General features: G+C 43.8%; 3 protein-coding genes and 1 pseudogene across 3 annotated transcripts; all 4 read left to right on the top strand.

The window, feature by feature from the left end:
- The first annotated feature begins 7,080 nt into the window (after positions 1 to 7,080).
- Positions 7,081 to 7,649, top strand: LOC148135578 (histone H2B 1.2-like; annotated as a pseudogene).
- Positions 7,650 to 8,505: 856 nt separating this feature from the next.
- LOC148135577 (histone H2A-like) lies at positions 8,506 to 9,257 on the top strand. Its single transcript, XM_087984879.1, has one exon. The coding sequence runs from the start codon at positions 8,521 to 8,523 to the stop codon at positions 8,959 to 8,961; it is 441 nt and encodes a 146-aa protein (XP_087841005.1). The 5' UTR covers positions 8,506 to 8,520; the 3' UTR covers positions 8,962 to 9,257.
- A 5,229-nt stretch (positions 9,258 to 14,486) lies between these two features.
- Positions 14,487 to 14,930, top strand: LOC148135576 (histone H2B-like). The gene has a single exon (XM_087984935.1). It carries the CDS (start codon positions 14,525 to 14,527, stop codon positions 14,903 to 14,905), a length of 381 nt encoding a protein of 126 aa, XP_087841061.1. The 5' UTR covers positions 14,487 to 14,524; the 3' UTR covers positions 14,906 to 14,930.
- Positions 14,931 to 15,894: 964 nt separating this feature from the next.
- LOC122544584 (histone H2A-like) lies at positions 15,895 to 16,797 on the top strand. Its single transcript, XM_043683902.2, has one exon. The coding sequence runs from the start codon at positions 15,910 to 15,912 to the stop codon at positions 16,348 to 16,350; it is 441 nt and encodes a 146-aa protein (XP_043539837.2). The 5' UTR covers positions 15,895 to 15,909; the 3' UTR covers positions 16,351 to 16,797.
- Positions 16,798 to 26,809: the final 10,012 nt, after the last annotated feature.

Here is a 26,809-nt window from a genome sequence, read left to right as displayed (position 1 = left end):
AAAAACTCTCAGGTACTTTAGGACAGGTACAGGTCGATAAATGAATTTTCATATCCACAATGCAGGAAATGAGAGATCGAGACTGTGGCTTTAACGGGTTTTTGTCTTTTTGTTCTTGAAGAGCAAATTTAAGGCAGAGCCACCGAGCCACGAGAGCAACAGTTTGAGGCCTATCGGGCATCTTTACAGAAAGCTGAAGACTCATCAACAGAAATGCTTCATGTTTGAGAAGGACACCTTGAGTTTATTGTTTTTGGAGAAATTTAAGAACAAAAATTACAGACTGTTTAGATGAAGCTTACTGTCGCAGCCATTCAATTTGCAAATTACATACATGGCAGGGCGAGGGAACCTAATTGCCAAGGTGTTGTTGTGACTTTGATGAAAAAAGATGGAAGCGTTACATAGCAGGAAAAAGTGGGCTGTCGTAGTGAGTGTTTGCATGCTTAGAGTCAATGAAGTGTGTACGTATTGTTTACTAATAATGTAAGGCTAAGGAATTTTTAAAAATTGGGCCATCTCTGTATATTGATCAGTCCTTTTTAAGAGGGGTGGAAGGTTTGATGATATTGTGGCTTGAAGATATTTATTTTGTTCTTTCTTTCTTGTTGAAGAGAGGTTTTATGGCAGAAGTGTCAAGAAGTCTGCACTAGAGTAAACAGTTTGAGGCTTCTTTTAAAGTTGGAACAGAAGCAGCCTGAATAGATGTGGCCAAGCTCTCACAGAATGACATTTTTAGTTTTGGCTTTCAGCAAAACTGTTGGTGTCTTGAAGACAGGAAAGCTAGTTTTTTCCTCTCAGTTACAGTCAGAAGCTGCAGATTCTCTTTCTGCTACTGGAGTCGGATGTGAGACTATATACTTTATTGAATTTATCTTTTGCCAAGGATGTTTATGGGATATTACTGTATTGGAACAGTTAATTAGCAAGTGATACTGTACCCATTATTCTGTTAAGTATTCCAGTAGAGTTAAGTTATTCCAATTTCTTCTTTATTGCTTTGTATATGAACTAGTATGGACAGGACAAAATGCACCTTTTAAAGCCACACTAACTATTCTAACTAATAGCTGCCCTCATATTCACGTAATAGAAACAGACTGGTACAGATTGATAACTACATTGCCATATGCACACCAGAGAAACATTCAGGAACAGATTTAGCCAAAATTAGATATTCATAAAGCAGAAGCTGACAGGTACAGATTGATAACCAAAGTCTCATATTCACAAACCAGAAAATGTCAGGTCAAGATTGATGACCATGTTTACAACACAGAACCTGACAAGGTGAGACTGATAAAAGCATTCACACAGACTTGTAGCAGACACTGATAGGGATAGACTGTTCATTACACAGACATATTTACTGAGCAGAAACTGACAGGTACTGATTGGTAATGCCAGTCAAACATTCACATAACAGAAATGAACATAAAGACATGGATAGCAAAACCCCCATTTACATAGCAGAAATTGTCAGGGACCAATTAGTAAATACACTCTCACATTCAAAGAGCAAACACTGACAGGGACAGATTGACAACTACAATTACACATTCTCACAGCAGAGACCTAAAGGATAGACTGATAATTACACAAACATAATGACTGTGAAAGAACAGACAGGTACAGATTGATGACTAGACTGCCATATTCGCACATCACAACCTGTGTGGAAAAGCTTAACTAAATTGAGATACTCACAAAACAGAAGCTGACAGGTACATGTTGATAACCACACTGACATATTCCCAACAGAAAAATGGACGAGGTAATTCTGATAAAAGCACTCCCACATTCATATAGGAGAGACTGATATTGGAACACTGAAAATTTCACAGACAAATTCATTGAGTAGAAAGAAACGGGTACAGATTGACAAAGCCAGTCAAACAGTCTCATAGTAAAGACTGATAGGCACTGCAATGGTAAATACCCTTACACATTCTCACATCAGACATTCTGGGATTGGGATTGTGATAGTTACACTAACATAATCACTGTGGAAGAATGGACAGGTACAGACTGATGACTACACTCACACATTCAGATGGCAGAAACTGACAGGGACAGATTGTGAGAGAGTAATAATTATTCACCTCCCGAAAGCTAACGAGAGGTAAACTAACCCTTAACCAACCTGAAATTCTGAACAACACTATCTCACAGTGTAAACAGGGAATCACAGTGATAAAACAAATAACACGAAATAGTTACAATTAAAATTCATACAAGTACAATGTTCAAAATAATCTTTAAATAACAGTGACCAGTTCAGAGTGGGTACAAATGACTTGTGACCAAATAAAGTTCAGAGAAAATCCACATACCAAAGTTCATAATGAAAAAAGTTTCTGCTAGAAACTGAAATGCACCAAATAATATCTATTCCAATGTAGTGCAAAGTAAGATTTCAGGAACTGAAATATTGGCAGGAGGCTGCTGACACTGACTGAGGAGCCAAACAGTCAAGGAGTAAAATTCATGTTGTCAACAGAAAGCAAAAGGCACAGGTCACAGTACGTTAGTTCCCTTTAGTCATTGAGGCAATCAGAGTAGATCTGACAATCATACACACACTGGCAGCTATTCTGAATAATGTATGAATACTTTGGCTGATACTGATTGGAGATTTGAAGAAGAATAGGGGAAAAGATAACTGAAGGGAGTTTTCAGAGTAGATGATAGTAGAATGTCCTTCATAAGACCATAAGACATAGGAGTGGAAGTAAGGCCATTCGGCCCATCGAGTCCACTCTGCCATTCAATCATGGCTGATGGGCATTTCAACTCCACTTAACCGCATTCTCCACGTAGCCCATAATTCCTTGTGACATCAAGAATTTATCAATCTCTGCCTTGAAGACATTTAGCGTCCTGGCCTCCACTGCACTCTGTGGCAATGAATTCCACAGGCCCACCACTCCGTGGCTGAAGAAATGTCTCTGCATTTCCGTTCTGAATTTACCCCCTCTAATTCTAAGGCTGTGTCCACGGGTCCTAGTCTCCTCGCCTAATGGAAACAATTTCCTAGCGTCCACCCTTTCCAAGCCATGTATTATGTTGTAAGTTTCTATTAGATCTCCCCTTAATCTTCTAAACTCCAATGAATACAATCCCAGGATCCTCAGCCATTCCTCGTATGTTAGACCTACCATTCCAGGGATCATCTGTGTGAATCTCCGCTGGACATGCTCCAGTGCCAGTATGTCCTTCCTGAGGTGTGGGGACCAAAACTGGACACAGTACTCCAAATGGGGCCTAACCAGAGCTTTGTAAAGTCTCAGTAGCACAACGGTGCTTTTATATTCCAATCCTCTTGAGATAAATGACAACATTGCATTCGCTTTCTTAATCACGGACTCATCATGCATGTTTAGAGAATCCTTGACTAGCTTACCCAGATCCCTTTGTACTTTGGCTTTATGAATTTTCTCACTGTTTTGAAAGTAGTCCATGCTTGTATTCTTTTTTCCAAAGTGCAAGACCTCACATTTGCTCACATTGAATTCCATCAGCCATTTCCTGGACCACTCTCCCAAACTGTCTACATCCTTCTGCAGCCTCCCCACTTCCTCAATACTGCCTGCCTGTCCACCTAACTTCGTATCATTGGCAAACTTCGCTAGAATGCCCCCAGTCCCTTCATCCAGATCATTAATATATAACGTGAACAGCTGCGGCCCCAACACTGAACCCTGCGGGACACCACTTGTCACCGGCTGCCATTCCGAAAAAGAACCTTTTACCCCAACTCTCTGCCTTCTGTCAGACAGCCAATCCTCAATCCGTACCAGTAGCTCACCTCGAACACCATGGGCCCTCACCTTGCTCAGCAGCCTCCCGTGTGGCACCTTATCAAAGGCCTTTTGGAAGTCTAGATAGACCACATCCACTGGGTTTCCCTGGTCTCACCTACTTGTCACCTCTTCAAAGAATTCCAACAGGTTTGTCAGGCACGACATCCCCTTACTAAATCCATGTTGACTTGTTCTAATCCGACTCTGTTCTTCCAAAAATTTAGAAACCTCATCCTCAATGATGGACTCTAGAATTTTACCAACAACCGAGGTTAGGCTAATTGGCCTATTATTTTCCACCTTTTGTCTTGATCCTTTCTTGAACAAGGGGGTTACAACAGCGATCTTCCAATCATCCGGGACTTTCCCTGACTCCAGTGACTTTTGAAAGATCTCAACCAACGCCTCCGCTATTTCCTCAGTGACCTCCCTCAGAACTCTAGGATGTAGCCCATCGGGGCCAGGAGATTTATCAATTTTAAGACCTTTTAGCTTTTCTAGCACTTTCTCTTTTGTAATGGCAACCATATTCAACTCAGCCCCCGACTCCCTTTAATTGTTGGGATATTACTCATGTCTTCCACTGTGAAGACTGACACCAAGTACTTATTAAGTTCTCCAGTTATTTCCTTATCTCCCATCACTAGGCTTCCAGCATCAGTTTGAAGTGGCCCAATATCTACTTTTGCCTGTCGTTTGTTTCTTATGCATTGAAAGAAACTTTTATTATCATTTCTAAAATTTCTGGCTAGCCTTCCTTCATATTTGATCCTCTCCTTCCTTATTTCTCTCTTTGTTATCCTCTGTTTGTTTTTGTAGCCTTCCCAATCTTCTGATTTCCCAGTGCTCTTGGCCACTTTATAGGATCTCTCTTTTTCTTTAATATATTTCCTGACTTCTTTTGTCAGCCATGGCTGTCTCATCCCTCCCCGGATAATCTTTCTTTTCTTGGGGATGAACCTCTGTACAGTGTCCTCAATTATAGCCACAAACTCCTGCCATTTTTGTTCTACTGTCTTCCCCGCTAGGCTCTGCTTCCAGTCTACTTTTGTCAGTTCCTCGCTCATGCCCTCATAATTACCTTTATTTAACTGTAACACCATTACATCCGATTTTGGCCTTCTCTCTCTCAAACTGCAGACTGAACTCTACCATGTTATGATCGCTGCATCCTAAGTGTTCCCATACTTTAAGATTTTTTATAAAGTCTGGTTCGTTACATAGCACTAGGTCCAGAATAGCCTGCTCCCTTGTGGGCTCCATGACAAGCTGTTCCAAAAAGCCATCCTGTAAGCATTCCATGAATTCCCTTTCTTTGGATCCACCGGCAACATTATTTACCCAGTCCACCTGCATATTGAAGTATCCCATGATCTCCATGACCTTGCCTTTTTGACATGCCTTCTCTATTTCCCGGTAAATGTTGCGCCCCTGGTCCTGACCACTGTTAGGAGGTCTGTACTTAACTCCCATTATTTTTTTTTGCCTTTGTGGTTCCTCAATTCCACCCACACAGACTCCACATCATCCAACGCTATGTCATTCAGTGCCATGGATTTAATTTTGTTCTTAACTAACAAGGCAACCCCATCCCCTCTGCCCGCCTTCCTGTCTTTTCGATAAGTTGAAAATCCTTGGATGTTTAACTGCCAGTCCTGACCCCCCTGCAAACATGTCTCTCTGATGCCTACCACATCATAATCATTCATGATGATCTGTGCCATTAGTTCATCTGCTTTGTTATGAATGCTACAAGCAGTCAGCTAAAGTGCCTTAATGCTAACTTTCTTATCATTAGAGATATTGGAAGTCATAAGATGTCCTAAGTTATCCTTCCTTTTTGCTGCATTCCCAGTCTGCCTCAAGTTTAAATCCGCCTGCACACATGCCTCAAGTTTAAATCCCCCTACTGACCACTCTATTTATCATCTTTGCTAGAAGATTGGTACCTGATCGGTTCAGGTGGAGACCGTCCCAACGGTACAGATCCCCCCGGTTCCAAAACTGATGCCAATGCCCCATGAAGTGGAATCCCTCTTTCCCACACCAATCCCTTAGCCACGTGTTTACTTCCCGAATTTTCTTATCCCTATGCCAATTGGCACGTGGCTCGGGCAGTAATCTGGAGGACCTGTACTTCAATTTCCTTCCTAGTGCTTGATAATCCCCAAACAGGTCCTCCACCCTAGCTTTGCCTATGTTGTTAGTCCCAACGTGGACCACAACAACTGGATCCTCCCCCTCCCGCTCTAATATCCTTTCAAGCTGGTCGGAGATGTCCTGCACCCTGGCACTGGGCAGGCAACACACCATGCGAGACTCCCGATTCGGCTTGCAAAGGATACTATCTGTCCCCCTAATTATAGAATCCCCTATAACAACTACTTGTCTTTTTGCTCCCCCCTCTTGAATGGCCTTCTGCATCATGGTGCCGTGGTCAACTGGCTCATCCTGTCCAGAGCCCTTTTCCTCATCCGTACAGGGAGCAAGAATCTCATACCTGTTGGACAAGGTCAAGGGCTGAGGCTCCTGCATTCCTGAACTCAGGTTCCCCCTACCTGCCTCACTTACAGTCACACTCTGATGGCACTGATTACTAACTGAATGTGAATTACTTAATCTCCCATGTGTGACTGCCTCCTGAAACAAAGCATCCAGGTAACTCTCCCCCTCCCGGATGTGCTGCAGTGTTTGAAGCTCAGATTCTAGATTATCAACTCTGATCAGGAGTTCTTCTAGCATCCAACATTTGCTGCAGATGTGGTCACTGCCATTCACAATGGGATCAGCCAGCTCCCACATCATACAGCTACAGCAGAGAGTGTAGAGCAAGAAACACAAGCAAAAGAGAACATTCCTTAACTCCCATTTTCCTTCAACGCAATGCACTTGTCAAGTAGTTCCATCATTTCCAGGAGTAAAACATACACCCTGTCAGATTGCAGTGCATTTTCTCACTTGACAATAACTGTGATGCCATTTTAAAATGGAAAAGAAAACCATTATCAAAAGATGCAGAATACGTTACAATTAGAATCTCACACTTTGGAACAAGCTTGGAATTTGATCCCTTCACAAGATTTCGGTTTGTGTTTCCGATGATATTGCAGATCCTGACAGGTCCACATTGATTCCCAGACTAACCAATCAGAGTGAGGTTACTATGCCCCCAAAGCAGCCAATAAGAAGACAGGCGTTCCTCCATCCCTCATTAGCATTGATGACGCTGTCAGTCTATTACGTGCGAGCTCCGAGTCCGCTTTCCCTGATTCTGTGTCTGAGAGTGAGCGGCGCTATGGCTGAGGAAAAGAAGGGTCAAGTTGCCAAGAAGGGCGCGAAGAAAGCGGTGAAGAGGGCGCCAGCGAAGGGCGGCAAGAAGAGGAGGCGGTCCAGGAAAGAAAGTTAGGCCATCTACATCTACAAAGTGATGAAGCAGGTTCACCCCGACACCGGCATCTCCTCCAAGGCCATGAGCATCATGAACTCGTTCGTCAAAGATATTTTCGAGCGCATCGCGGGGGAGGCTTCCCGCCTGGCCCATTACAACAAGCGCAGCACCATCAGCTCCCGGGAGATCCAGACCGCCGTGCGGCTGCTGCTGCCCGGGGAGCTGGCCAAGCACGCCGTGTCGGAGGGCACAAAGGCGGTGACCAAGTACACCAGCTCCAAGTGAGGGACCGCATTGTACTGAAACACACACATCCACAACCCAAAGGCTCTTTTAAGAGCCACCTACAATTTCTCTGAAATAGCTGGACCATTATGTTTCTGGGTTTGTACCATTAATGTCATTGCGAGGTTTGTATGTTGTAAATGTTCTATAAAGTGACAGCTGACCCGGTGCGCGCCTTACTCTCAGATGCGATCAAGTATATCCTGTAGTCCCTGCCTGGGGAGAGAGATCATCTTAAACGCCACTGAGACATTTTTCAGCTGATTTTATGTGTCCGTGTTCCTCTGTTATTCGGTCAGTTCAGGAGTTACGAGCCCCGATGGGGCACGAATCTTGAGTTTCACCCCCAGAAAACGAAGTGCCCCGAGTACCAGCCGACTAGCAAAATAAACAGGTTCCCTCGGAGTGCGATTTTACTTTGTTTACTTTTCATTTCCAAATCTCCGCACTGGTATTGTCAGGATGTACTCGAACAGTTGCAGGAGTGGCAGAGTAAATGTGGAGTTTTTATCGATCTATGATCGTGTGCAATAGGGAAGGAAAGTTTAAAATATTCTCGAACGATCGTGTTCACTATTAATGCACTGACTCGGGAGAACGTAATCATGTTTTATCAGTATATCGGGGTGCTGTTGAAATGTGAAATAAATGATTGGTTGCAGAGTGCAGGGTTTGACGCCTTTTTTGTTTCCGCTTGTGTTTAATGTTCAGAAGATTCCATTCAGGATCAGAAATGGGCAGATTCCAGGAGGCAAGGTAAAGGGTACACTTTTAACGTAGAAGTAAATTAAATCTAGTATTCGTGCATTCTTCTGTGTTTAAACTCTCTACTTTTCGGTACATATTGGCGGGCTTTTCAAGTTGTAAAAATGTGGTTGATGATTTGGCGCTGGTACTTTCCGCCTTCCTCCCCGTGCCCTCCCCCGATTGGGGAATGAGGCAGATATCTGATTGGGAATTGAAACAACATTAGGAGGGGCTGGACAATGGGACCAATCCGAAATGGCCGCCCCACCATTCCTCCCGAAGATATAAGAGGCCGCAATGTGGGCGGAGTGCAGCATTCTGTGTGAAAGTGCTTGTGAGATTGTGACCATGTCCGGAAGAGGAAAGGGCGGTGGGAAAGCTCGCGCCAAGGCGAAGTCTCGGTCGTCCCGGGCTGGCCTGCAGTTCCCGGTGGGCCGTGTTCACAGGCTCCTGAGAAAGGGTAACTATGCTGAGCGTGTGGGTGCCGGAGCGCCGGTCTATCTGGCTGCGGTGCTGGAGTATCTGACGGCTGAGATCCTGGAGCTGGCCGGCAACGCGGCCCGGGACAACAAGAAGACCCGCATCATCCCCAGGCACCTGCAGCTGGCCGTGCGCAACGACGAGGAGCTCAACAAGCTGCTGGGAGGGGTGACCATCGCTCAGGGCGGGGTGCTGCCTAATATCCAGGCCGTGCTGCTGCCCAAGAAATCCGCCGCAGCGGGAGCCGCTAAAAAGTGAAGAGACCATTCTTGAATCTGACAACCCAAAGGCTCTTTTAAGAGCCACTCACAGCATCTTTGAAAGGAGCTGAACACTCCCGTCTGTCGGATTGAATTACCTTCCTTTAATTGAGATCGATTTCAGTCCCTGCCTTATTCGATACTGTGCTGTCATTGTGTGTGTGTGATCTGATATGAAACCTTTCCTCATGGCCGTTTACCGTTTGAACCTTAGCACATTGAACGTGAAAAGTTTATCATGTAATATTGATACAACGCAATCTTAACAATGCTCGGAGTACATTATTTTTATTGCTTGTAGATGTCTGTGGTCCCGTGTCTTTAATTATCATCGTATAAATGCATCACTCAGTCCCTGTACTCCTTGCTCACAGGCAGTTTCACGTTATCTTGAACAGCATTTGGGAAGAGCTGAATTGCTCCAGTGCCGCGAGTAAGTTTATAATGAGTGGTCGCTGACCCTCGGTGTTTTATTCTCGGATGAGTTCCTGTGTAGGGTCCTTTCCCTGGCCATGGACAGGGATGGTAATGGAGGCAACAGTAAGTTTTCAGCTGCTTCGAGTTGGTCAAGTTGCTGTTTAATACTGGATCAGTTCGGGAGCTACCCGCCCCTGTGGGATATGACCCTGATTTTGATCTCTGGCAAACAGAAGAAGCGAGTCAACATTAGAGTGGTACTGGAAAAGCGCTTTTGCCCAAAACATCGATTTTCCTGCTTCTCGTATGCTGCCTGAACTGCTGTACTTTTGAAGCACCACTCTAATCTCCAGCATCTGCAATACCCATCTCTGCCAAACAGAAGTGCCCTATCTTTGAATTCCACCGATTCATTTTACAGTTAAATTTCCATACACTGATGTTGTTGCTTGATTGCACAGTGCTCTGAATGAGACTTTCTGCTGTCGTTTAGAAGCTTTCAAAATGAACTGAGATCAAACCAGGACAGTTGCCTCACTGCAAGAGTCAGTCAAAAAGCACAGAAACAGATCCGTCTGTCCAACCAGTCCATACCCAATGTAATCTCAAGCTAGTCAAATCCTACCTGCCTGTTCTTGGCCTATGACCCTCCAAAATCTTAACAATGATATACTTATCTAAATGCCTTTTCAACGTTTTGACTGTGTCCATATGCATCACCCCCTTTCAAAGTTAATTCCACATAATCTATCCTGTTTTTTTTAAAAAAACTTACTTTTAAAATCTTTTTCCTTTTACCTTAAAAATGTGTCTCATAGTCTTAAAGTCTCTTACCATAGAAAAAGATACCTACCATTCCCATAACCTTTAACTCTCATGATTGTCAAAACTCTATCACCCATCAAGATCTTAGGCTCCAGAGAACAGAAGTCCCAGCCTATTCTTACAACAGAATCTTCCATTCCCATCAACATCCTAGTAAATCTTTACTGAACCCTTTCCAGCTCAATAGCATACTTTTCATAACTTGGTCACCAGAACGTGATACAGTAATCCAGAAGAGGACTTATCAACATCCTATGCAACGTCAATATGCCCTTCCAACTCCTGTACTCAAAGGTCTGAGCAATAAAGGCAAGCACGCTAAATGTTTTCTTCACCACGTTGTCTACATGTGAAGCAAACTTCAAAAAAATGCAGCTAGCCAACTAGGTCTCTCTGTTCAACAGCACTACCCAAGGCCCTTCTTGTAATTCTATAAGTCGTACCCTTGTTTGTTTTATAAATATGCAATGCCTCAATAACTCCATCTGCCATTCCTCACGCCATTGACTGATTTAATCAAGATTTGTTTCTAATCTGAGATAGCCTTCACAGTCCACTATACCACCAATTTTGATGACATCTGCAAAATTACTAATCAAACCTCCTGTATTCTCATCACATTCACATTGCAGAAACAAGCAGGTACATTTTGATAATACACTCACATAATCCCAGAGGAAAGTCTAACAGGTATATATTGATAACTACATTTTTACATTCACCTAGAACCTAATGAGGCAGATTGATAACTAAAATCACATTGACATAGCAAAAGCTGACAGGTAGAGACTGGTAATGACATTCTCATATTCACACAGCAGAATCTGACGGGGCAGATAGATAATTGGACTGTCATCTTCACATCACAGAAACATACAGGGAGAGATAGATAACTAGACAGTCATATTCAAATTACAGAAACTGATGGACAGATCAATAACTACACTTCCATATTCACAGATCAGAAACTGACAGGTACAAATGGATAGGCAAAGGTGAGGACTGCAGATACTGGAGATTAGAGTCGGGAGTGTGGTGCTGGAAAAGCACAGCAGGTCAGGAAGCATCCAAAGAGCAGGAGAATCAACATTTTGTTTAAAAGCCCTTCATCAGTACAGATGGATAACAACACCAATACATTCACATCGAAGAAACTCACAGGAAAAGAATGATAACTAAACTCATGTATTCCTGTCGCTGAAAGCAACAGGTATATTTCAATATGGATCCGCACATGTTCACTTCGCAGAAGATGGTAGTTTGACATTGATAACTACGTTCACATTTTAACAATGCAGAAACTGACAGAGACAATTGATTAAACTATCCCATTTACAGACTAGAAACTGTCATATTCACACAGTAGAAACCAACAGGTATAGGGTGATAACTTCACTCAAGTATGCACAAACTTACTGGGAGAGGGTGATACCTGTACTCACATATTCACATAGCAGAAGCTTAGAGCTGCAGATTGATACATAAGCTCTCATTGTACATATAAAATAGTTGGGCATATTCTTATTGGAGTTTTGAAGAACAATGTATGACCTTTGGAGCAAAAAAAAGATCTGAATGGAGTCGACAGAGTTGATGCTGAGAGTATGTCAATTCTCATAGAGAATCCCGAGTAAGGGACACAGTTTTGAACAGGAAGCCTTCTGTCTAAGAAAGCAATGCAGAACATTCTCCCCTTGTTCAGTTCCACAGAGAGCAGTTAGGGTTGAGTTACCAGCTTAATTTATGCTAATGTAGTCATATATCTTTTTGATACACAAGGAAGTCTTGGTTATGGGCACTAAATATCAAAATGAGATGAAGACCATAACTAAAGCCTTTGTGATCTGTTCTCAGGACAGAGTATATACAGACAGATAGAAATGTCACAGAATTCTCATGCTTCTTATGGTCTTCTGCTTTGAGATACTTAAAGTGATACAAGATTGAAAGAAGTTAATAACTACGGCATATACATTGTATCTGCAGCATCATTCACCATGCACTTTACTGATATGTGTGTGCTCACAGATCGCATACTGATCGATTCAGTTATAAGTTACCCTGATTAGATTAGATTAGATTACTTACAGTGTGGAAACAGGCCCTTCGGCCCAACAAGTCCACACCGACCCGCCGAAGCGTGACCCACCCATACCCCTACATTTACCCCTTTACCTAACACTACGGGCAATTTAGCGTGGCCAATTCGCCTGACTTGCAGGTCTTTTGGACTGTGGGAGGAAACCGGAGCCCCCGGAGGAAACCCACGCAGACACGGGGAGAACGTGCAAACTCCACACAGTCAGTCGCCTGAGTCGGGAATTGAACCCGGGTCTCTGGCGCTGCGAGGCAGCAGTGCTAACCACTGTGCCACCGTGCCGCCCACCAAGGGTGATGTATCAAGGATGGAGTGAATAAAAGGATTAACTATCCATTTCATCAGAAACTTTGAGATGTTGAGATATTTGCTCTCTGTCATGCCAGTGATTGACTGAAACTGAGTAAATACAAGATTAGAAACAATAAACTGGCAGTTACAGAATGAAATACTGAGTCAATTGCAAAGCAATACATTGTTAGGATATAATACAACTATTCATTAGCTATAAACTGGCATAAACAATGTAACATCTGCAGTGACATTGCAGATATTGTCAGTAACAATGTACAAAGTATTATCCTTTATCAAAATGCTGCAGTTATAAATACAAACCCAACTGCACTTTGCAGAAGCTAATATGCATAGGGTTTGGAAGTGGAGGGTAGTGAGTCCTACCTGAGTCTGCCCAAAGTGGTACTTGGTACTTTCAAAATTGACACCGACAGAGTAAAGCAACAAGGTACACTTCAGAAGGTTTGAGTTACAATCCAGTAACATACTGACATGTTAAGACTGTGAAATAGAGTTTACAAGAATACATCCCAGAAACAGACTGGCACAGATTGGAATCGTGAGTGTGGTGCTGGAAAAGCACAGCAGGTCAGGCAGCATCCTGAGCAGGAGAATCGTTGTTGAGGCATAAGCCCTTCATCTCGACGTTTTGGGCATAAGCCTCTGACCCCCCAGCATCTGCAGAGATCACTTTCTCCTGGGGGCACAGATTGGAGGAATATTTCCAAGTGACTGACAAATAGTGTAACGTTTTACCGCTCACATCAGTGTTTGATGGTTACGGAATAAAACCTGTTTTGGAATAACACTGACTATTAGATGGAGGACCAGAGCCTCATTGGACAGATGTTGAGTTAATGCAAAATGTGTAAATTAGGACATGACAGATATAAAGTTAAAGTGACGCATATATATAGCATGCTGACAGTTGCTGGTGAACAGGCATTCGCGTAAGACTGAGAAATGTTATAAATCCCTGCATGAAACTGCAAGACGCCTAATTGAAAAGTGCAGCAACGTGGTTCAGTTACACTGCACGTACTTTCAAAGCACATAGTTATCGATACGTGTCTGGGCCCACACTTATCAGTCAAGGTCTCAGAAATATATTCATCCCACAGTCAAGACGTGACTCAACTCGTGACTCAAGAAAAGTATTAGATTAGATTAGATTACTTACAGTGTGGAAACATGCCCTTCGGCCCAACTAGTCCACACCGCCCCGCCGAAGCGCAACCCACCCATACCCCTACATGTACCTCTTTCCTAACACTACTTGGAGCTGGTGTACTAGGTCACCGCCTTTGTACCCTCCGACACGGCGTGCTTGGCCAGCTCCCCGGGCAGCAGCAGCCGCACGGCGGTCTGGATCTCCCGGGACATAGAAACTTATCATTTCTCTTCAACTCCGTGCAATTGAGAACGAGATGCATCAACCCCAAGTGTAGAAAACATTTTCAGTCAGGTTCCAGTGGTACGTGTAACTTGACAAAAAAATGTAATCGCAATTTCGAATGGATGAGACCTTTTTTTTTCACATAGTGACAAGTTCTGTGTTAATTCCAGCCTATACAGAGGAACAGAAACAGACATGCGGAGATAGAAACACATCATCACAACAACAAGTAAAAGGAAACCGAGCCAATACCACAGTCACTTTCTGTATCACAGACACGAAACAAATCTCCCTCAGTCAGACTGACAGGAACAGAATCACCATCCACTTTACATTTCGTTGCAGATCCACATTGGATCTCACACTAACCAAGCAGAGAGACTCAATGTTTGGGCATGACTCTGTGTAAGCTACCCAATCAGGAGCCAAGCTTTCCTCCATCCTTCATTAGCATTCCCGACGCCGTCAGTCGATAAAGAGGGAACTCCGAGGTCCCTTTCCCTTATTCTGTGTCTGGAAGTGAGCGGCGCTATGGCTGATGAGAAGAAAGCACAGCAAGCCTCCAAGAAGGGCGCGAAGAAAATCATAAAGAAGGCGCCAGCGAAGGGAGGCAAGAAGAGGAGGCGGACCAGGAAAGAAAGTTATGCCATCTACATCTACAAAGTGATGAAGCAGGTTCACCCCGACACCGGCATCTCCTCCAAGGCCATGAGCATCATGAACTCGTTCGTCAACGATATTTTCGAGCGCATCGCGGGGGAGTCTTCCCGCCTGGCCCATTACAACAAGCGCAGCACCATCAGCTCCCGGGAGATCCAGACCGCCGTGCGGCTGCTGCTGCCCGGAGAGCTGGCCAAGCACGCCGTGTCGGAGGGCACAAAGGCGGTGACCAAGTACACCAGCTCCAAGTGAGGGACCGCATTGTACTGAAACACACACATCCACAACCCAAAGGCTCTTATAAGAGCCACCTACAACTTCCCTGAGACAGCTGAACCATTTCTTTAAGCGTTCTTTAATTTAGTTTCCGTGTGATTTTTTGATAAGGCGTTTCAACTTCTAGTGCTATATGTTTTTGTATTAGTAAGTACTTTGCAAATTATTCGCGAGTGGGATGGAGAGTGCAGATCAAGCGCCAGTAAGTCATTTTTCATCTTGCTAGTTCACCCCTGGCAGACAAATGCCCACGTCTTTCCGTCTCACGATTGATGCATTTTTTCTTCTGATTTACTTTACATTTCCAGTGCACGGGTTTGACCCGATTTTTAGCAATGCAAAATAAATCTTCCTGCTGTCGGTGAGAGACTTTCAAACAGAACAGAGAGAACTCCAACACAGCTTCCGGGCTGAAGCGTGGAGCTTTTGCTGAATCTTAAAATATCGTCTTAAAAAACGAGTACGCCTTCGATGCTGAGCCGGAAGAATGCTGTGTGCTGCTTTATCCGCATATCGGGGTGGTACGGATATGTGTAAAGAAAAGACAGGTTGCAGACTGCAATGTTTGGCCTGTTTTGTTTCAGTTTCTTCTCAAGGTTTAGAAAATACCTGCATCACTCTCAAGATCAGATACAGATCGGCAAATGAGGGAGAGTAAGACCGTGTGAATTATACGTTTGTAAACTAAAAGTAAATTAACATGAGTGTTAATGTTTTTTGAACTTCCACAGTTTTTTGTACTTCATTATTCAGGTAAAAAATACTCCTTTGTTTGGAAATTGGCGGGCTTTTCAATTTTGAAAGAAAGCAGTTGATGAATTGGCGCCCGTCGTTTCCGCCTTCCTCCCCGTGCCCTCTCCGGATTGGGGAATGAGGCAGATATCTGATTGGGAATTGAAACAACATTAGAAGGGGCTGGATAATGGGACCAATCAGAAATGGCCGCCCCACCATTCCTCCCGAAGGTATAAGAGGCCGCAATGTGGGCGGAGTGCAGCATTCTCTGTGAAAGTGTTTGTGAGATTGTGACCATGTCCGGAAGAGGAAAGGGCGGTGGGAAAGCTCGCGCCAAGGCGAAGTCTCGGTCGTCCCGGGCTGGCCTGCAGTTCCCGGTGGGCCGTGTTCACAGGCTCCTGAGAAAGGGTAACTATGCTGAGCGTGTGGGTGCCGGAGCGCCGGTCTATCTGGCTGCGGTGCTGGAGTATCTGACGGCTGAGATCCTGGAGCTGGCCGGCAACGCGGCCCGGGACAACAAGAAGACCCGCATCATCCCCAGGCACCTGCAGCTGGCCGTGCGCAACGACGAGGAGCTCAACAAGCTGCTGGGAGGGGTGACCATCGCTCAGGGCGGGGTGCTGCCTAATATCCAGGCCGTGCTGCTGCCCAAGAAAACTTCCGCTGCTGGGTCTGCTAAAAAATGAAGAGACCATCCTTGAATCTGACAGCCCAAAGGCTCTTTTAAGAGCCACTCACAGCATTTGTGAAAGGAGCTGAATCGTCTGTCGGATTTAATTACATTCCTGTTAATGTGTAGAGTCCTGGCTGTTGTACTTAACATCGCTACATTTCTATCTCCTTTTTATTGGGTATTGTTACTGCCTGTGGCAGCAGAGGAAGATTATCATAGAATACGATTGTAAGGGTGTCCGGAAATACATTATTTCTCATTATACCGTCACTGCCTGAGTGACCAATGTTCTATGAGTTTAGAATAGTGTCACGGGTGTTCCCGATCGGGTTTGGCTTCACATTTCCTTTAACTGCATCAGTAAGAGCTGAATCCTCCCACTGTCTCTGTAGCATATACCTTTGCAATTTATTCTCTGCTTGGTTCATATCCACTTTTTTTTTCGCCGGCCTCGAGAGAGCGTGTTCAAAAGCAGTCAGTCATTTTTCAGCTGTAAAAGGAGGGAATGAGGTAAAGTGAGTTTGTGTGAAGTTTAGTTCCGTAATCGAAAAACCAATCAACGTGCACGTAATAGCGCATCCTCCTGATTTTTTATACGTGATGGTGGGCATTTTCAAATTTGAAAATAAGCCGTTGATCTCTTGGCGCAATTTTTTCTCTTTTCTCTCCTGCCTCCACCTCACCACAAGCCATGTTAACGCAAAGGAAGTCAATGGGGAGATGGGGTTTTTCCTGAAATATCTAACCCAATACCAAAATTTGATGTGAACATCACTCATCTAATTACTATATTACCGCAATCTCTGAATGAAGATCTCATTAGTTGCAAATTCACTGCCGCTGCCTTCTGTCTTTAACTGAATTCCAAGAGAAATACTGTACTAATGTCCCCTATCGCTTCCTGCGCTCCCTGGATGAGCAACCGAACTTGTATCCGCCGTGAATCAATCGAAACACCGCCGATGTAAACCTCTTTAAAGGTAAAACAGTGTACACCGGTAAAATTACAGAACCACAGTATCAATATTTTTTATTTCATCCAAATTATTACTTGCCCGAAGACAATTTGTTATCGCTGCCTGAGCGGGCAGATGGAAAGAACGCGCCACATAACACATCTGCATGCTCCCAGTAACAAAACTGAGCTAGTGTTATGCCGGGGAAATATAAATACTCTAATATGTAACATTAACGTCTGGGTTCCACAATAAATAAAAACAAATTATCATTTATGCCAAGTACACAATGATATCATTACTGAGATGGGCAGGTATTCACGAAAATAAGAGGATCGAAGGTTACGGGAAATTGGAGAAATATCAGCCATGATGGAATAGCAGAACAAGCTGGACGGGCAGAATGGCCTAATGCTGCTGCTACATCCTACTATTACAAAGTTTCGATGTGATTCTTTACATGGAATAACCAGATTGCACAAAAGTAGAGTATCGATTGGCCGAATAGCCTCTTATCTGCACTGTAGAAATACTTGGAAGTTTAAAATCATTCGCCACGGTAAACAGCAACAAAGTGAACCGTCCACTCCGAATGCTCTCTGCCGTACCGCAGAACACGGCATTAGTACACTTTTGGAACTGAAGTTGTAAAGGTCGGGATAAACGTGAAATAACCGGCTCCAGCAACATTCCCCTCAGTGTGCGCTGCCTTCCCCGCCCTCAGGTCTCCGCTCTCTATCGGAGAGTTTGGGTGGCTCTGAAAAGAGCCTTTGGGTTCGCTGGAAATGGGTCGCTTTATCCTCAGCCGCCGAATCCATAGAGAGTGCGGCCCTGGCGTTTCAGAGCGTACACCACATCCATGGCGGTGACTGTCTTGCGCTTGGCGTGCTCAGTGTAGGTGACCGCATCCCTGATCACATTCTCCAGGAAAACCTTCAGCACCCCGCGGGTCTCCTCGTAGATCAAGCCCGAGATGCGCTTGACCCCGCCACGGCGAGCCAGGCGCCGGATGGCTGGTTTGGTGATGCCCTGGATGTTATCACGGAGCACTTTCCGGTGCCGCTTCGCTCCGCCTTTTCCCAGGCCTTTGCCTCCTTTACCTCTCCCAGACATCGCGCTTCTTCACTCCAATCGCTGCCGAATGAGAGCCGAGCTTCCTCCCCTTCCTTTTTTATACAGCCCGGTCCGACCTGGCTGAGAAAGAGCTGACAGAGAGTGAGAGGCGGGTCCGGAGAGGAAACTGAGTGACAGACACAGCAGGGAAATGGCTTTGATAATCCAGCTCCGCCTCCAGCTCACTCCCGCCCCAACTGTGTCTGGGACCGAACCTTTTCTCCCCAAAGCTGACTATTCCTGAGCAGAGGAGCGCATCCGTGAGGCCCTCTCCCAGCGCTGCCATTGAGGAGCATTTACTCAGTGAGTGCAAGAGGTTTGTTTGAAACAGACCGCAATGGAGAGATCAGCGCCCAGGGAAGCGAGGGAACAGCAGGCTCCTTCCAGCAGCACATCGGGATGGGAGCCTGGGACACAGAGGGGGCTCCGAGACCGGGATTGATTCAGGGTGAGTTCAGGGAGAACCGGGGTCTGTTTGTAAGAGGCCGAGCGGAGCAGGAACTGGTCCCGGAACTTGGAGTGAGCGGGCTGGGGGGAAGAGAGAGGCCTTTCTCGGGCTGTGTGTGGGCCTGCTGTGGGAAGAAACTGCTGTGGGACATTCTTGTGGTTTACAATCCTCTGAACCCGGTTTTATTTTCAATCTGTTTTCCGCTCTTTCTTGAGGTAGTGTGGACCAACTGTAGGAATGGGATACTTTTGTAAAAGGACATACACTGGGGTCTTGATAAAAACATTAGAAATAGTGCCGTTTTTCCTATTTCTAACAGGTAGTTGGGGAGTTGGATGTTGAACTGTGTAAGCATCCTGGTGGTTGAGTACTCCCACTCATGGTGCTGGGCAGTTGTTGCTCAGTTTCAGGATCTCACTCAACTGATATCAAGGTAAAAATCACACAACACCAGGTTTTCGTTCAACAATTTTTTTGGAAGCACTTGATGTGTAACATTGTACACCCCAGTCCAACACCAACATCTCCAAATCAACTGGTGTCGAATCACATGAAAAACAAACAATACCCAGAAAAGGAGCAGCTCAGGGCAACAATGGAATCAGATCCGTGGTTCTGGTTAAGTTGTTGGAGTTAAAGAAAAAAACAACACACATCCTAATGAAGATGCAATGAATGTGACAATGATCAGTTAAATATTGCCAGACTAGCCTCATGTTGATTTACAGGTGGTGTTCCTGTGTCTTCCTCCAGAAAAATACCCGAGGGACTAAGACACTATAATACTTCCTCAGTTCAAAGCAAAGAGTGACCAGCTGCCTCTAACAAACAGAGGGTATGTAGCCCATTGACGTTTACACACCAGTGTTGAAGATAGATAAACTGAATCCTCATCCAAAATAGACATTCAGGAACAACATTAAAATCTGCAATTATTAAGAGCATTTTCAAAGTTACAATGAAGATAGACAAGTAGGCCACATTGTTGCATTGTTTCAACAACCATCCGTGAAGGAGGGGTTAAGTATAGAGATGGAGGGAAACTGTGCTCACTGACAGGACAAGAGTTACCGAAGAGTCGTCGAGCCATAGAGACGTATAGCGTGGAAACAGACCCTTCGGTCCAACTTGTCCATGCCGACCAGATATTCTAATCTAATCTGGTCCCATTTGCCAGCACTTAACCCACCTCTCTCTAAACTCTTCCTGTTCATATTGTTCAAGTATAGATTTGAGATGGAAATGTGTTGCTGGAAAAGCGCAGCAGGTCAGGCAGCATCTAGGGAACAGGAGAATCGACGTTTCGGGCATTAGCCCTTCTTCAGGAATGGAATAGATTTGAGACAGCCCAGGGAATCCCTTGTGGACTCAGATCTTTCAGCCTCTCTTGGTTCGTCCTGGAGATCATACACTTTGGTAGTCTGGAATAAAAACCTCTTACAAACAGTTTAGTTTAATTTTAGCCTTCCCCTTTATTTACCAATAGTATCAGTGTTACAACATAACATTTACACCTATAAGCCAGGCTAGCTGAGGTTCTAAAACCTTAGAAAAGTAGGATACCAGCTCTTCCTTTAAGAGCCCTCACAGGCTGCTCCACTCTTCTGTCTCAAACAGGCTTCCTTTTTACAAAACTTTACAAAAAAGGTCTGTATTCGCTTAACTGATCACTCCTGTAGGCCCTTAGCCATCCATCAGGGGGAAAAACAGATCCAGCCTAGTCAGTGCCTGTTGGTGAGATTAGTCCCTGTCATAAAGAGGTATCAGTCTAAACTAAATGGGAGAGGTCATAAGGTAACCTTACACAGCTTGCATGTCAGATATCACTGTTTTCTAAAATGGCATCTTAGAGAGGAGGGCAAACTTTGACCATTAAATGGCTTCCTGACAGATTGTGTCAGAATCTCTTCAATGTTAGGTTTAGAATAATTTTTAAGCTAGGAGCAGACTCCTGCTTTTTATCTTTAGCACAAAATCATTCTGTAACTGAGGCTGAAAGGTTACATTTGAAATGATTCATTAGTCTCAAATTAAACATGCTTTCTTTTCAGGGTTGTGTTTCAAATTCAAAGAAGACAGAGGATTTGACGAGTTAGAATTGACAGAGGGTCAGTCGTGGTGTGTAGGAACACCAAGTAAATTAAAGATTAGATTAGATTATTTACAGCATGGAAACAGGCCCTTCGGCCCAACAAGTGCTTCTCAATATTACATTTTAGAGTTTGTATTTCATAATCAGTGATGGCTACTCAAAATCAGCATAAAGTGCCAAAATGCAAATAAATTCCAAACATTGGGCGGCACGGTGGCACAGTGGTTAGCACTGCTGCCTCACAGCGCTAGAGACCCGGGTTCAATTCCCGCCTCAGGCGACTGACTGTGTGGAGTTTGCACATTCTCCCCGTGTCTGCGTGGGTTTCCTCCGGGTGCTCCGGTTTCCTCCCACAGTCCAAAGATGTGCAGGGTCAGGTGAATTAGCCATACTAAATTGTCCGTCGTGTTAGGTAAGGGGTAAATGTAGGCGGATGTGGGTTTCGCTTCGGCGGGTCGGTGTGGACTTGTTGGGCCGAAGGGCCTGTTTCCACACTGTAATGTAATCTAATCTAATTCATCTCTCTCTCACACTCTCACTCACACTCACGCACTCACACACACAATAAGAATCCATTATAATTGATAGGACCTGACCGTTTATTACAAGGCTTTTGACATGCTTCTGAGATGATACAAAGTTTCCGAGATCACAATCAAATACTGTCATTAAATTCATAAGTTATCAACTTTGAATGTTATCACTCTGTGTCTTTTTTTTTACATAGATTAATTGATGTTAAGGCAAATGTTCTTAATTGCTTTAGAGCATCCTGTTATCACTTGGTGAGAACAGATTTTTTTTTATCTTCTGCACATCCTAGGTTCCCCCTTTTGTGGCCTGATGCCTCCCTGCCTGCCCTGTTTATTTTCTTGTGTTCTATAATTCAACATTACATTTAGTCTAAGTATTTAAGGGCAAGTTTTAAGGCTTTCTCATTATACTCGCTCAGATGCCATTTAAATGTTATAATTGTACCAGGCTCCACCACTTCTCCATGTGCCTTATGATTTTATAAATTTCTATAAGGTCACTCTCCAGGGAAAACAGTTCCAGCCTGTTCAGCCTCTGACTACAGCTCAAATTCTCCAACCGGGGTGAAGTATATTTACATGGAATTTGGGTGACTGAAAAGGACAGAATTAATCCTTGACTGAATACTTGTCACATACCGAGATGACAATTAAATAACATGAATTTCAAACAGACAATCTATACAGGTAGCTCGTGTGCTTTACTCACAACACGTCTTTCTATAACCCACTGGCAATACAACTTGATAAACGTCTGCCCACTTCTCATCTGCCTGAATGTGATGTTCTCCATTTCCTCATTAAGACATCATTTTTAAGATAATAACAATCAGGGATACATTTGGATTCATTTTGTGTATGCCTTTTGATACAATGCTTTAAATTTTCATCTTTTTGCTGTAACTCAGTTAATTTACCTGAGCTAAAGATGTCTGCTTTGTCATCTCTGTTCCTGGTTTGTCTCAACTATCTATCAAACAGGGTCTCTGCTAATTTCCCTTCAACATTCTTATCTGTACTCTTTGATCTTTCCTGTTTCAACTGGTGAATTTGTGACCTCGTTACCACACATTCAGGAAACATCCCAGGATGTGTGTCCTGCAGTAGTCCAGTTGCCTGAATTTCCATTGGCTTTTCAACCACAATCATCACTCCCACCAGTGAATCAGCAACATCATTATCAAGGACAAATTGTATTCCCGGAGCTGAAAGTTTGTCCAGTAATCCTACTATGACTTCTCCCCTCTTCACTCTAACCTCACTTCTTACAATTGAGCATTTCTTATTTCAATGTGAATTCCAGTTACTCATACCTTTTCTGGCAATAGTCCTTTAGAGGTACATATATCTTCATATTTTAGCATCACAGATTGAGAGGATCCTTATATCTCTGAATATTGCTACCTCTTTACCTGTTGCTCCTGGCCTATGCGAGCAAACTTTACCTTCACGGTGTATGGTTTAAGAAGATCTGGCACTTCCTCCATAAACAACCTCCAACCAGCTTGTACATTCTGGTGCAGCTTTCTAGTCTCCACAGTGCTCTCTGTTACCACTCCAACAAAATTCACTGGCTTATCCTGTTTTCCTACATCTGGTTTCTCAGTGCTTTTCCTAACCAGCTAATACTGATTCCATGGCCTACTTCATTGAAAACACCAGAGCTTTTTCACATGTCTTTCACCTTCAAGGGTTTCCTTTTTACTCTGTGGTAAATTATTCTTATGATCTTCACAGAGATCTATTTTTTACTTTCCATGTGAGAATTTCTCTTATCCACAATTATTATCCCTCATGGATTGAAATTGATTTTGGCAGCCCAATTTTGATTGATTGATCAACTCAATCATCAGCCATTTCTGATGTCAGTCTTACTGTTTTAGCTGTCTGCTCTTACATGTGAGTTCTCATTACATCAGGAAGTGAATTTTTGAATTCCTGTCGAAGCGTCAATTCCAAAATTCAAACTCCCTCTTTATTCCTTTCCTCTCTCTCCTTTTCTCTCTTCTACCTCTCTTCTGTTTTTAATCGTAATTCAAACTGTTTCGTTTCTGTTGCCCTTTCCTTGACTTTTGCCTCTGACTCGAATTGTTTCATTATCAATTAAATGTTAGCCATCCCTAAAGATTCTGATGGCATTTCCAGCAAATTTAAATGGTGAGCTATGACTGTAATTGTCCCCCTTTTCCTCATGGAAGGAAGCAGTTGACCTCCAGCTTGTCTGCTAATTCCAGCAGCTTGTTATTAATCACTTTTTGCAAAAATCTGAAGCCACTTCTTCCACCGCCAGAAAACTCTTGATGACTCAAAGAGCCATTGCTATCCCAAACACTGTTTCCTGATGAAGGGCTGATGCCCAAACATGATTCGCCTACTCCCCAGATGCTGCCTGATCTGCTTGGTTTTCCAGTAACACACACTCGTCACTGATCTCCTGCTTCTGCAGTCCTCACTTTCTCCAAGCGCTGTTTAAACCAATCGAATTCCAACACCCGGAACAAAAGACGCTAAGACTTACCACTTGCTGCCTTCGAATCCAACAAATCAAATCCCAAATCAGAACTACAAAATAAATTCTGCAAACAGCCCCCAATCTATTATGGAAAAGGCCAGATCCCCTCCAAACATTTCAAGAAAGTAACCCAGACCCTAACTTTGCTAATTGGTTTAAGCGGGTGTAACGAAGATATTCCAGGAGGGATGCAGCGGGTCAAACCAGTAGTTTTAAACAAAACAGTTTGATTTACACATTTACTGAATGATACACAAACAAAAGAGAGCAGAATACTAAATAACTTAAAAATCCAAAAACCCAACAGACTATACCAACTTAATGATGGTGTTCCCAACATTTACAACAATCCCCATAAATACCCCTTGCCACAAAAGGTAAAGTCAAACACAGGGTCTTACAGGAGAGATGTCAGAGAGAGAGTACCATCATGGACCTGCTTCTTTGAGTTCAGCAACCTTTTCAACTGCCAGACTGCTTTCAGTCAATAGCCAGACAGCCAAAAACCAAATCAAGCCAGAGAAAAGCTGAGCTGGGAAAACTGGGCCACTCCCCTTTCATTGCACAAGTGTTCTTCTTAAAAATGTGGAAGCCTGAGGCATTACCAAAATCAGAATGGCCTTAAAACCCATCAACTCCGACTTTTCAGAACCTGTGTCTTTTGCAGCATCACAACAGACTGCTCCAAGAAGTAATACCCTGAGGGAGACAGGATAATGTGTTGAATTGGATCCAAAGTTGGCTCAGTCACAGGAAAGAAAGGATAATGGTCAATGGTGGCCTTTGTGAATGGAAAGCTGTTACAAGTGGTGCTCTGCATAGCTCAGTGTTGGGCCCTCTGCTGTTTGTTTTATCCATTAATGATTTGGAGTTGCGTATGTTGGGCAAATTTGTGAAATTTGCAGATGACACAAAAATTGGCCGTGTAGTGGATAGTGTGGAGGATAGCTGTATGCTCCAAAACTATACAGACGGTTTGGTGGAGTGTGCAAGAACGTGGCAGATGGAGTTCAGCTCTGATAAGTGTCAGGGAATGCATTTTGGGAAGTCAGACGGTAAATGGGAATCGACAATAAATGGGAATATACTGAGGGGGACAGGTGAAGTGAGAGATCTTAGTGTGCAAATGCTCAGGTCCCTAAAGATAGAAGGGGCTGTAAAGAAGGCACATGGAATGCTCTCCTTCATTGGCAGAGGGTTGAATACAAAAATAAAGAAATAACAATGAAACTGTGTGAGGCACTGGTGGCTACAACAGGAATATTGTGTGCAGTCGGGTCACCACATTACAGGAAGGACGTCATTGCTGTGGAGAGAGTGCAGAGGAGAATTACTAGAATGTTGCCAGGGCTGGTGAATTGTAACTATCAGGAGGGATTGGAGAGTTTGGAATGGTATTCCTTGGAACAGTGGTGCCATGATTAAGGAATACAGGGCGACACTCATATCCGCAGGTCCAGTTATCGCGGTTTCACGTACCCGTGGTTTACAGTGGTCTGAGCATATAAAAGGAAATGTTCCAGAACTAGGTACCAGGAGACTGCCGGAAGGTATATTTCCCATTTAAATGAATGGTTTTGCACCTATCTGCGATTTTGCGTTTCCGCTGTAGGTCTTGGAACATATACCCCATGGGTACTGGGGTCTACAGTACTAAATAGTGAGCTACCTGATGAAGAAGCAGCAGTTTGAAATCGTGCACTTCCATATAAACCTATTGAAGTATAACCTGGTGTTTTGTGATTTTTAACTAACTAGAGTTAAAAATCTAGTCCTGGAGTGAGGACTGCAGATGCTGGAGATCAGAGCTGAAAATGTGTTGCTGAAAAAGCGCAGCAGGTCAGGTAGCATCCAAGGAGTAGGAGAATCGACGTTTCGGGCATGAGCCCTTCTTCAGGAAGGGCTCATGCCCGAAACGTCGATTCTCCTGCTCCTTGGATGCTGCCTGACCTGCTGCGCTTTTCCAGCAACACATTTTCAGAGGGAGACATTAGACAGGAGAAACCTGTTTCCTTTAGCAGAGAGTTCAAAAACCAGGGATCACGGATTCAAGTTAAGTGGCTGTAGGATTAGAATTTATGAGCAAAAATTATTTTTTATGCAGAGAGTGGTGGGTATTCGGTGCCTGATTTGGTGGTGCAGGCAAAGACCTTACATATTTTTAAACAAATGCCCTGGTACTGAGCCTCAAGTGTTCTAAACTGCAAGGTTACAGGCGGTGCCAGGATGGTGGGATGAGAAAGGGCATGTAGGCATGGACAAGATGGGCTGAATGCCCCACCCCCCACCCCAAAGCTGTATTATTTTTATAATTCTCCAGTTATCAATGAGATCAGACCAATCAATGCTGTGTGAATATGTAAATATATTTACCATATACAGAAAGTTACAGTTTGATAACTACACCCACACATTCTCCAAACAGGAACTGACAGGCATAGATCAATAACTAAACTCACATATTCACATACCCACTTGCATCAGATGGCTCCATTCGTGGAGCTGTATGGGTGTTGTTTAGTTTCTGAATCTCACTCAACTGGTATTAGAATTTTAAGAAAAAATGGACAAGGGAGCAGCTCAGCAGGAGTGGAATCAGACCCGTGGTTCTGTTTAAATTGCTGGCTTTAAACAAAAAAATCCTAGTGATGATTAACTGAATGTTACATTGATGTTGCCAGTCACAACTGATGTTGATTTACTGGAGCTCTCTCTTCTATATTCCTACACGCAAGTACTCAAAGGACCAAGACAATGTAATATTCCCTCGGTACAGAACCAAGTGTGACCAGCTGCTTCGAACAAACAGCCGGTATGT

This window comes from Chiloscyllium plagiosum, unplaced genomic scaffold (genome assembly GCF_037043375.1).
Source record: "Chiloscyllium plagiosum isolate Xiang-an unplaced genomic scaffold, Cpla_swu_hap1 HiC_scaffold_49, whole genome shotgun sequence".
NCBI classification, from domain to species: Eukaryota; Metazoa; Chordata; class Chondrichthyes; order Orectolobiformes; family Hemiscylliidae; genus Chiloscyllium; species Chiloscyllium plagiosum.
The sequence above is the reverse complement of the archived record's forward strand: the minus strand, read 5'-3'. Positions and strand labels throughout refer to the sequence as shown.

Excerpts from the sequence above, each read along its gene's own strand:
- LOC148135577 (XM_087984879.1), top strand. The coding sequence starts at position 8,521 with ATGTGGGCGGAGTGCAGCATTCTGTGTGAAAGTGCTTGTGAGATTGTG.
- LOC148135576 (XM_087984935.1), top strand. The coding sequence starts at position 14,525 with ATGGCTGATGAGAAGAAAGCACAGCAAGCCTCCAAGAAGGGCGCGAAG.
- LOC122544584 (XM_043683902.2), top strand. The coding sequence starts at position 15,910 with ATGTGGGCGGAGTGCAGCATTCTCTGTGAAAGTGTTTGTGAGATTGTG.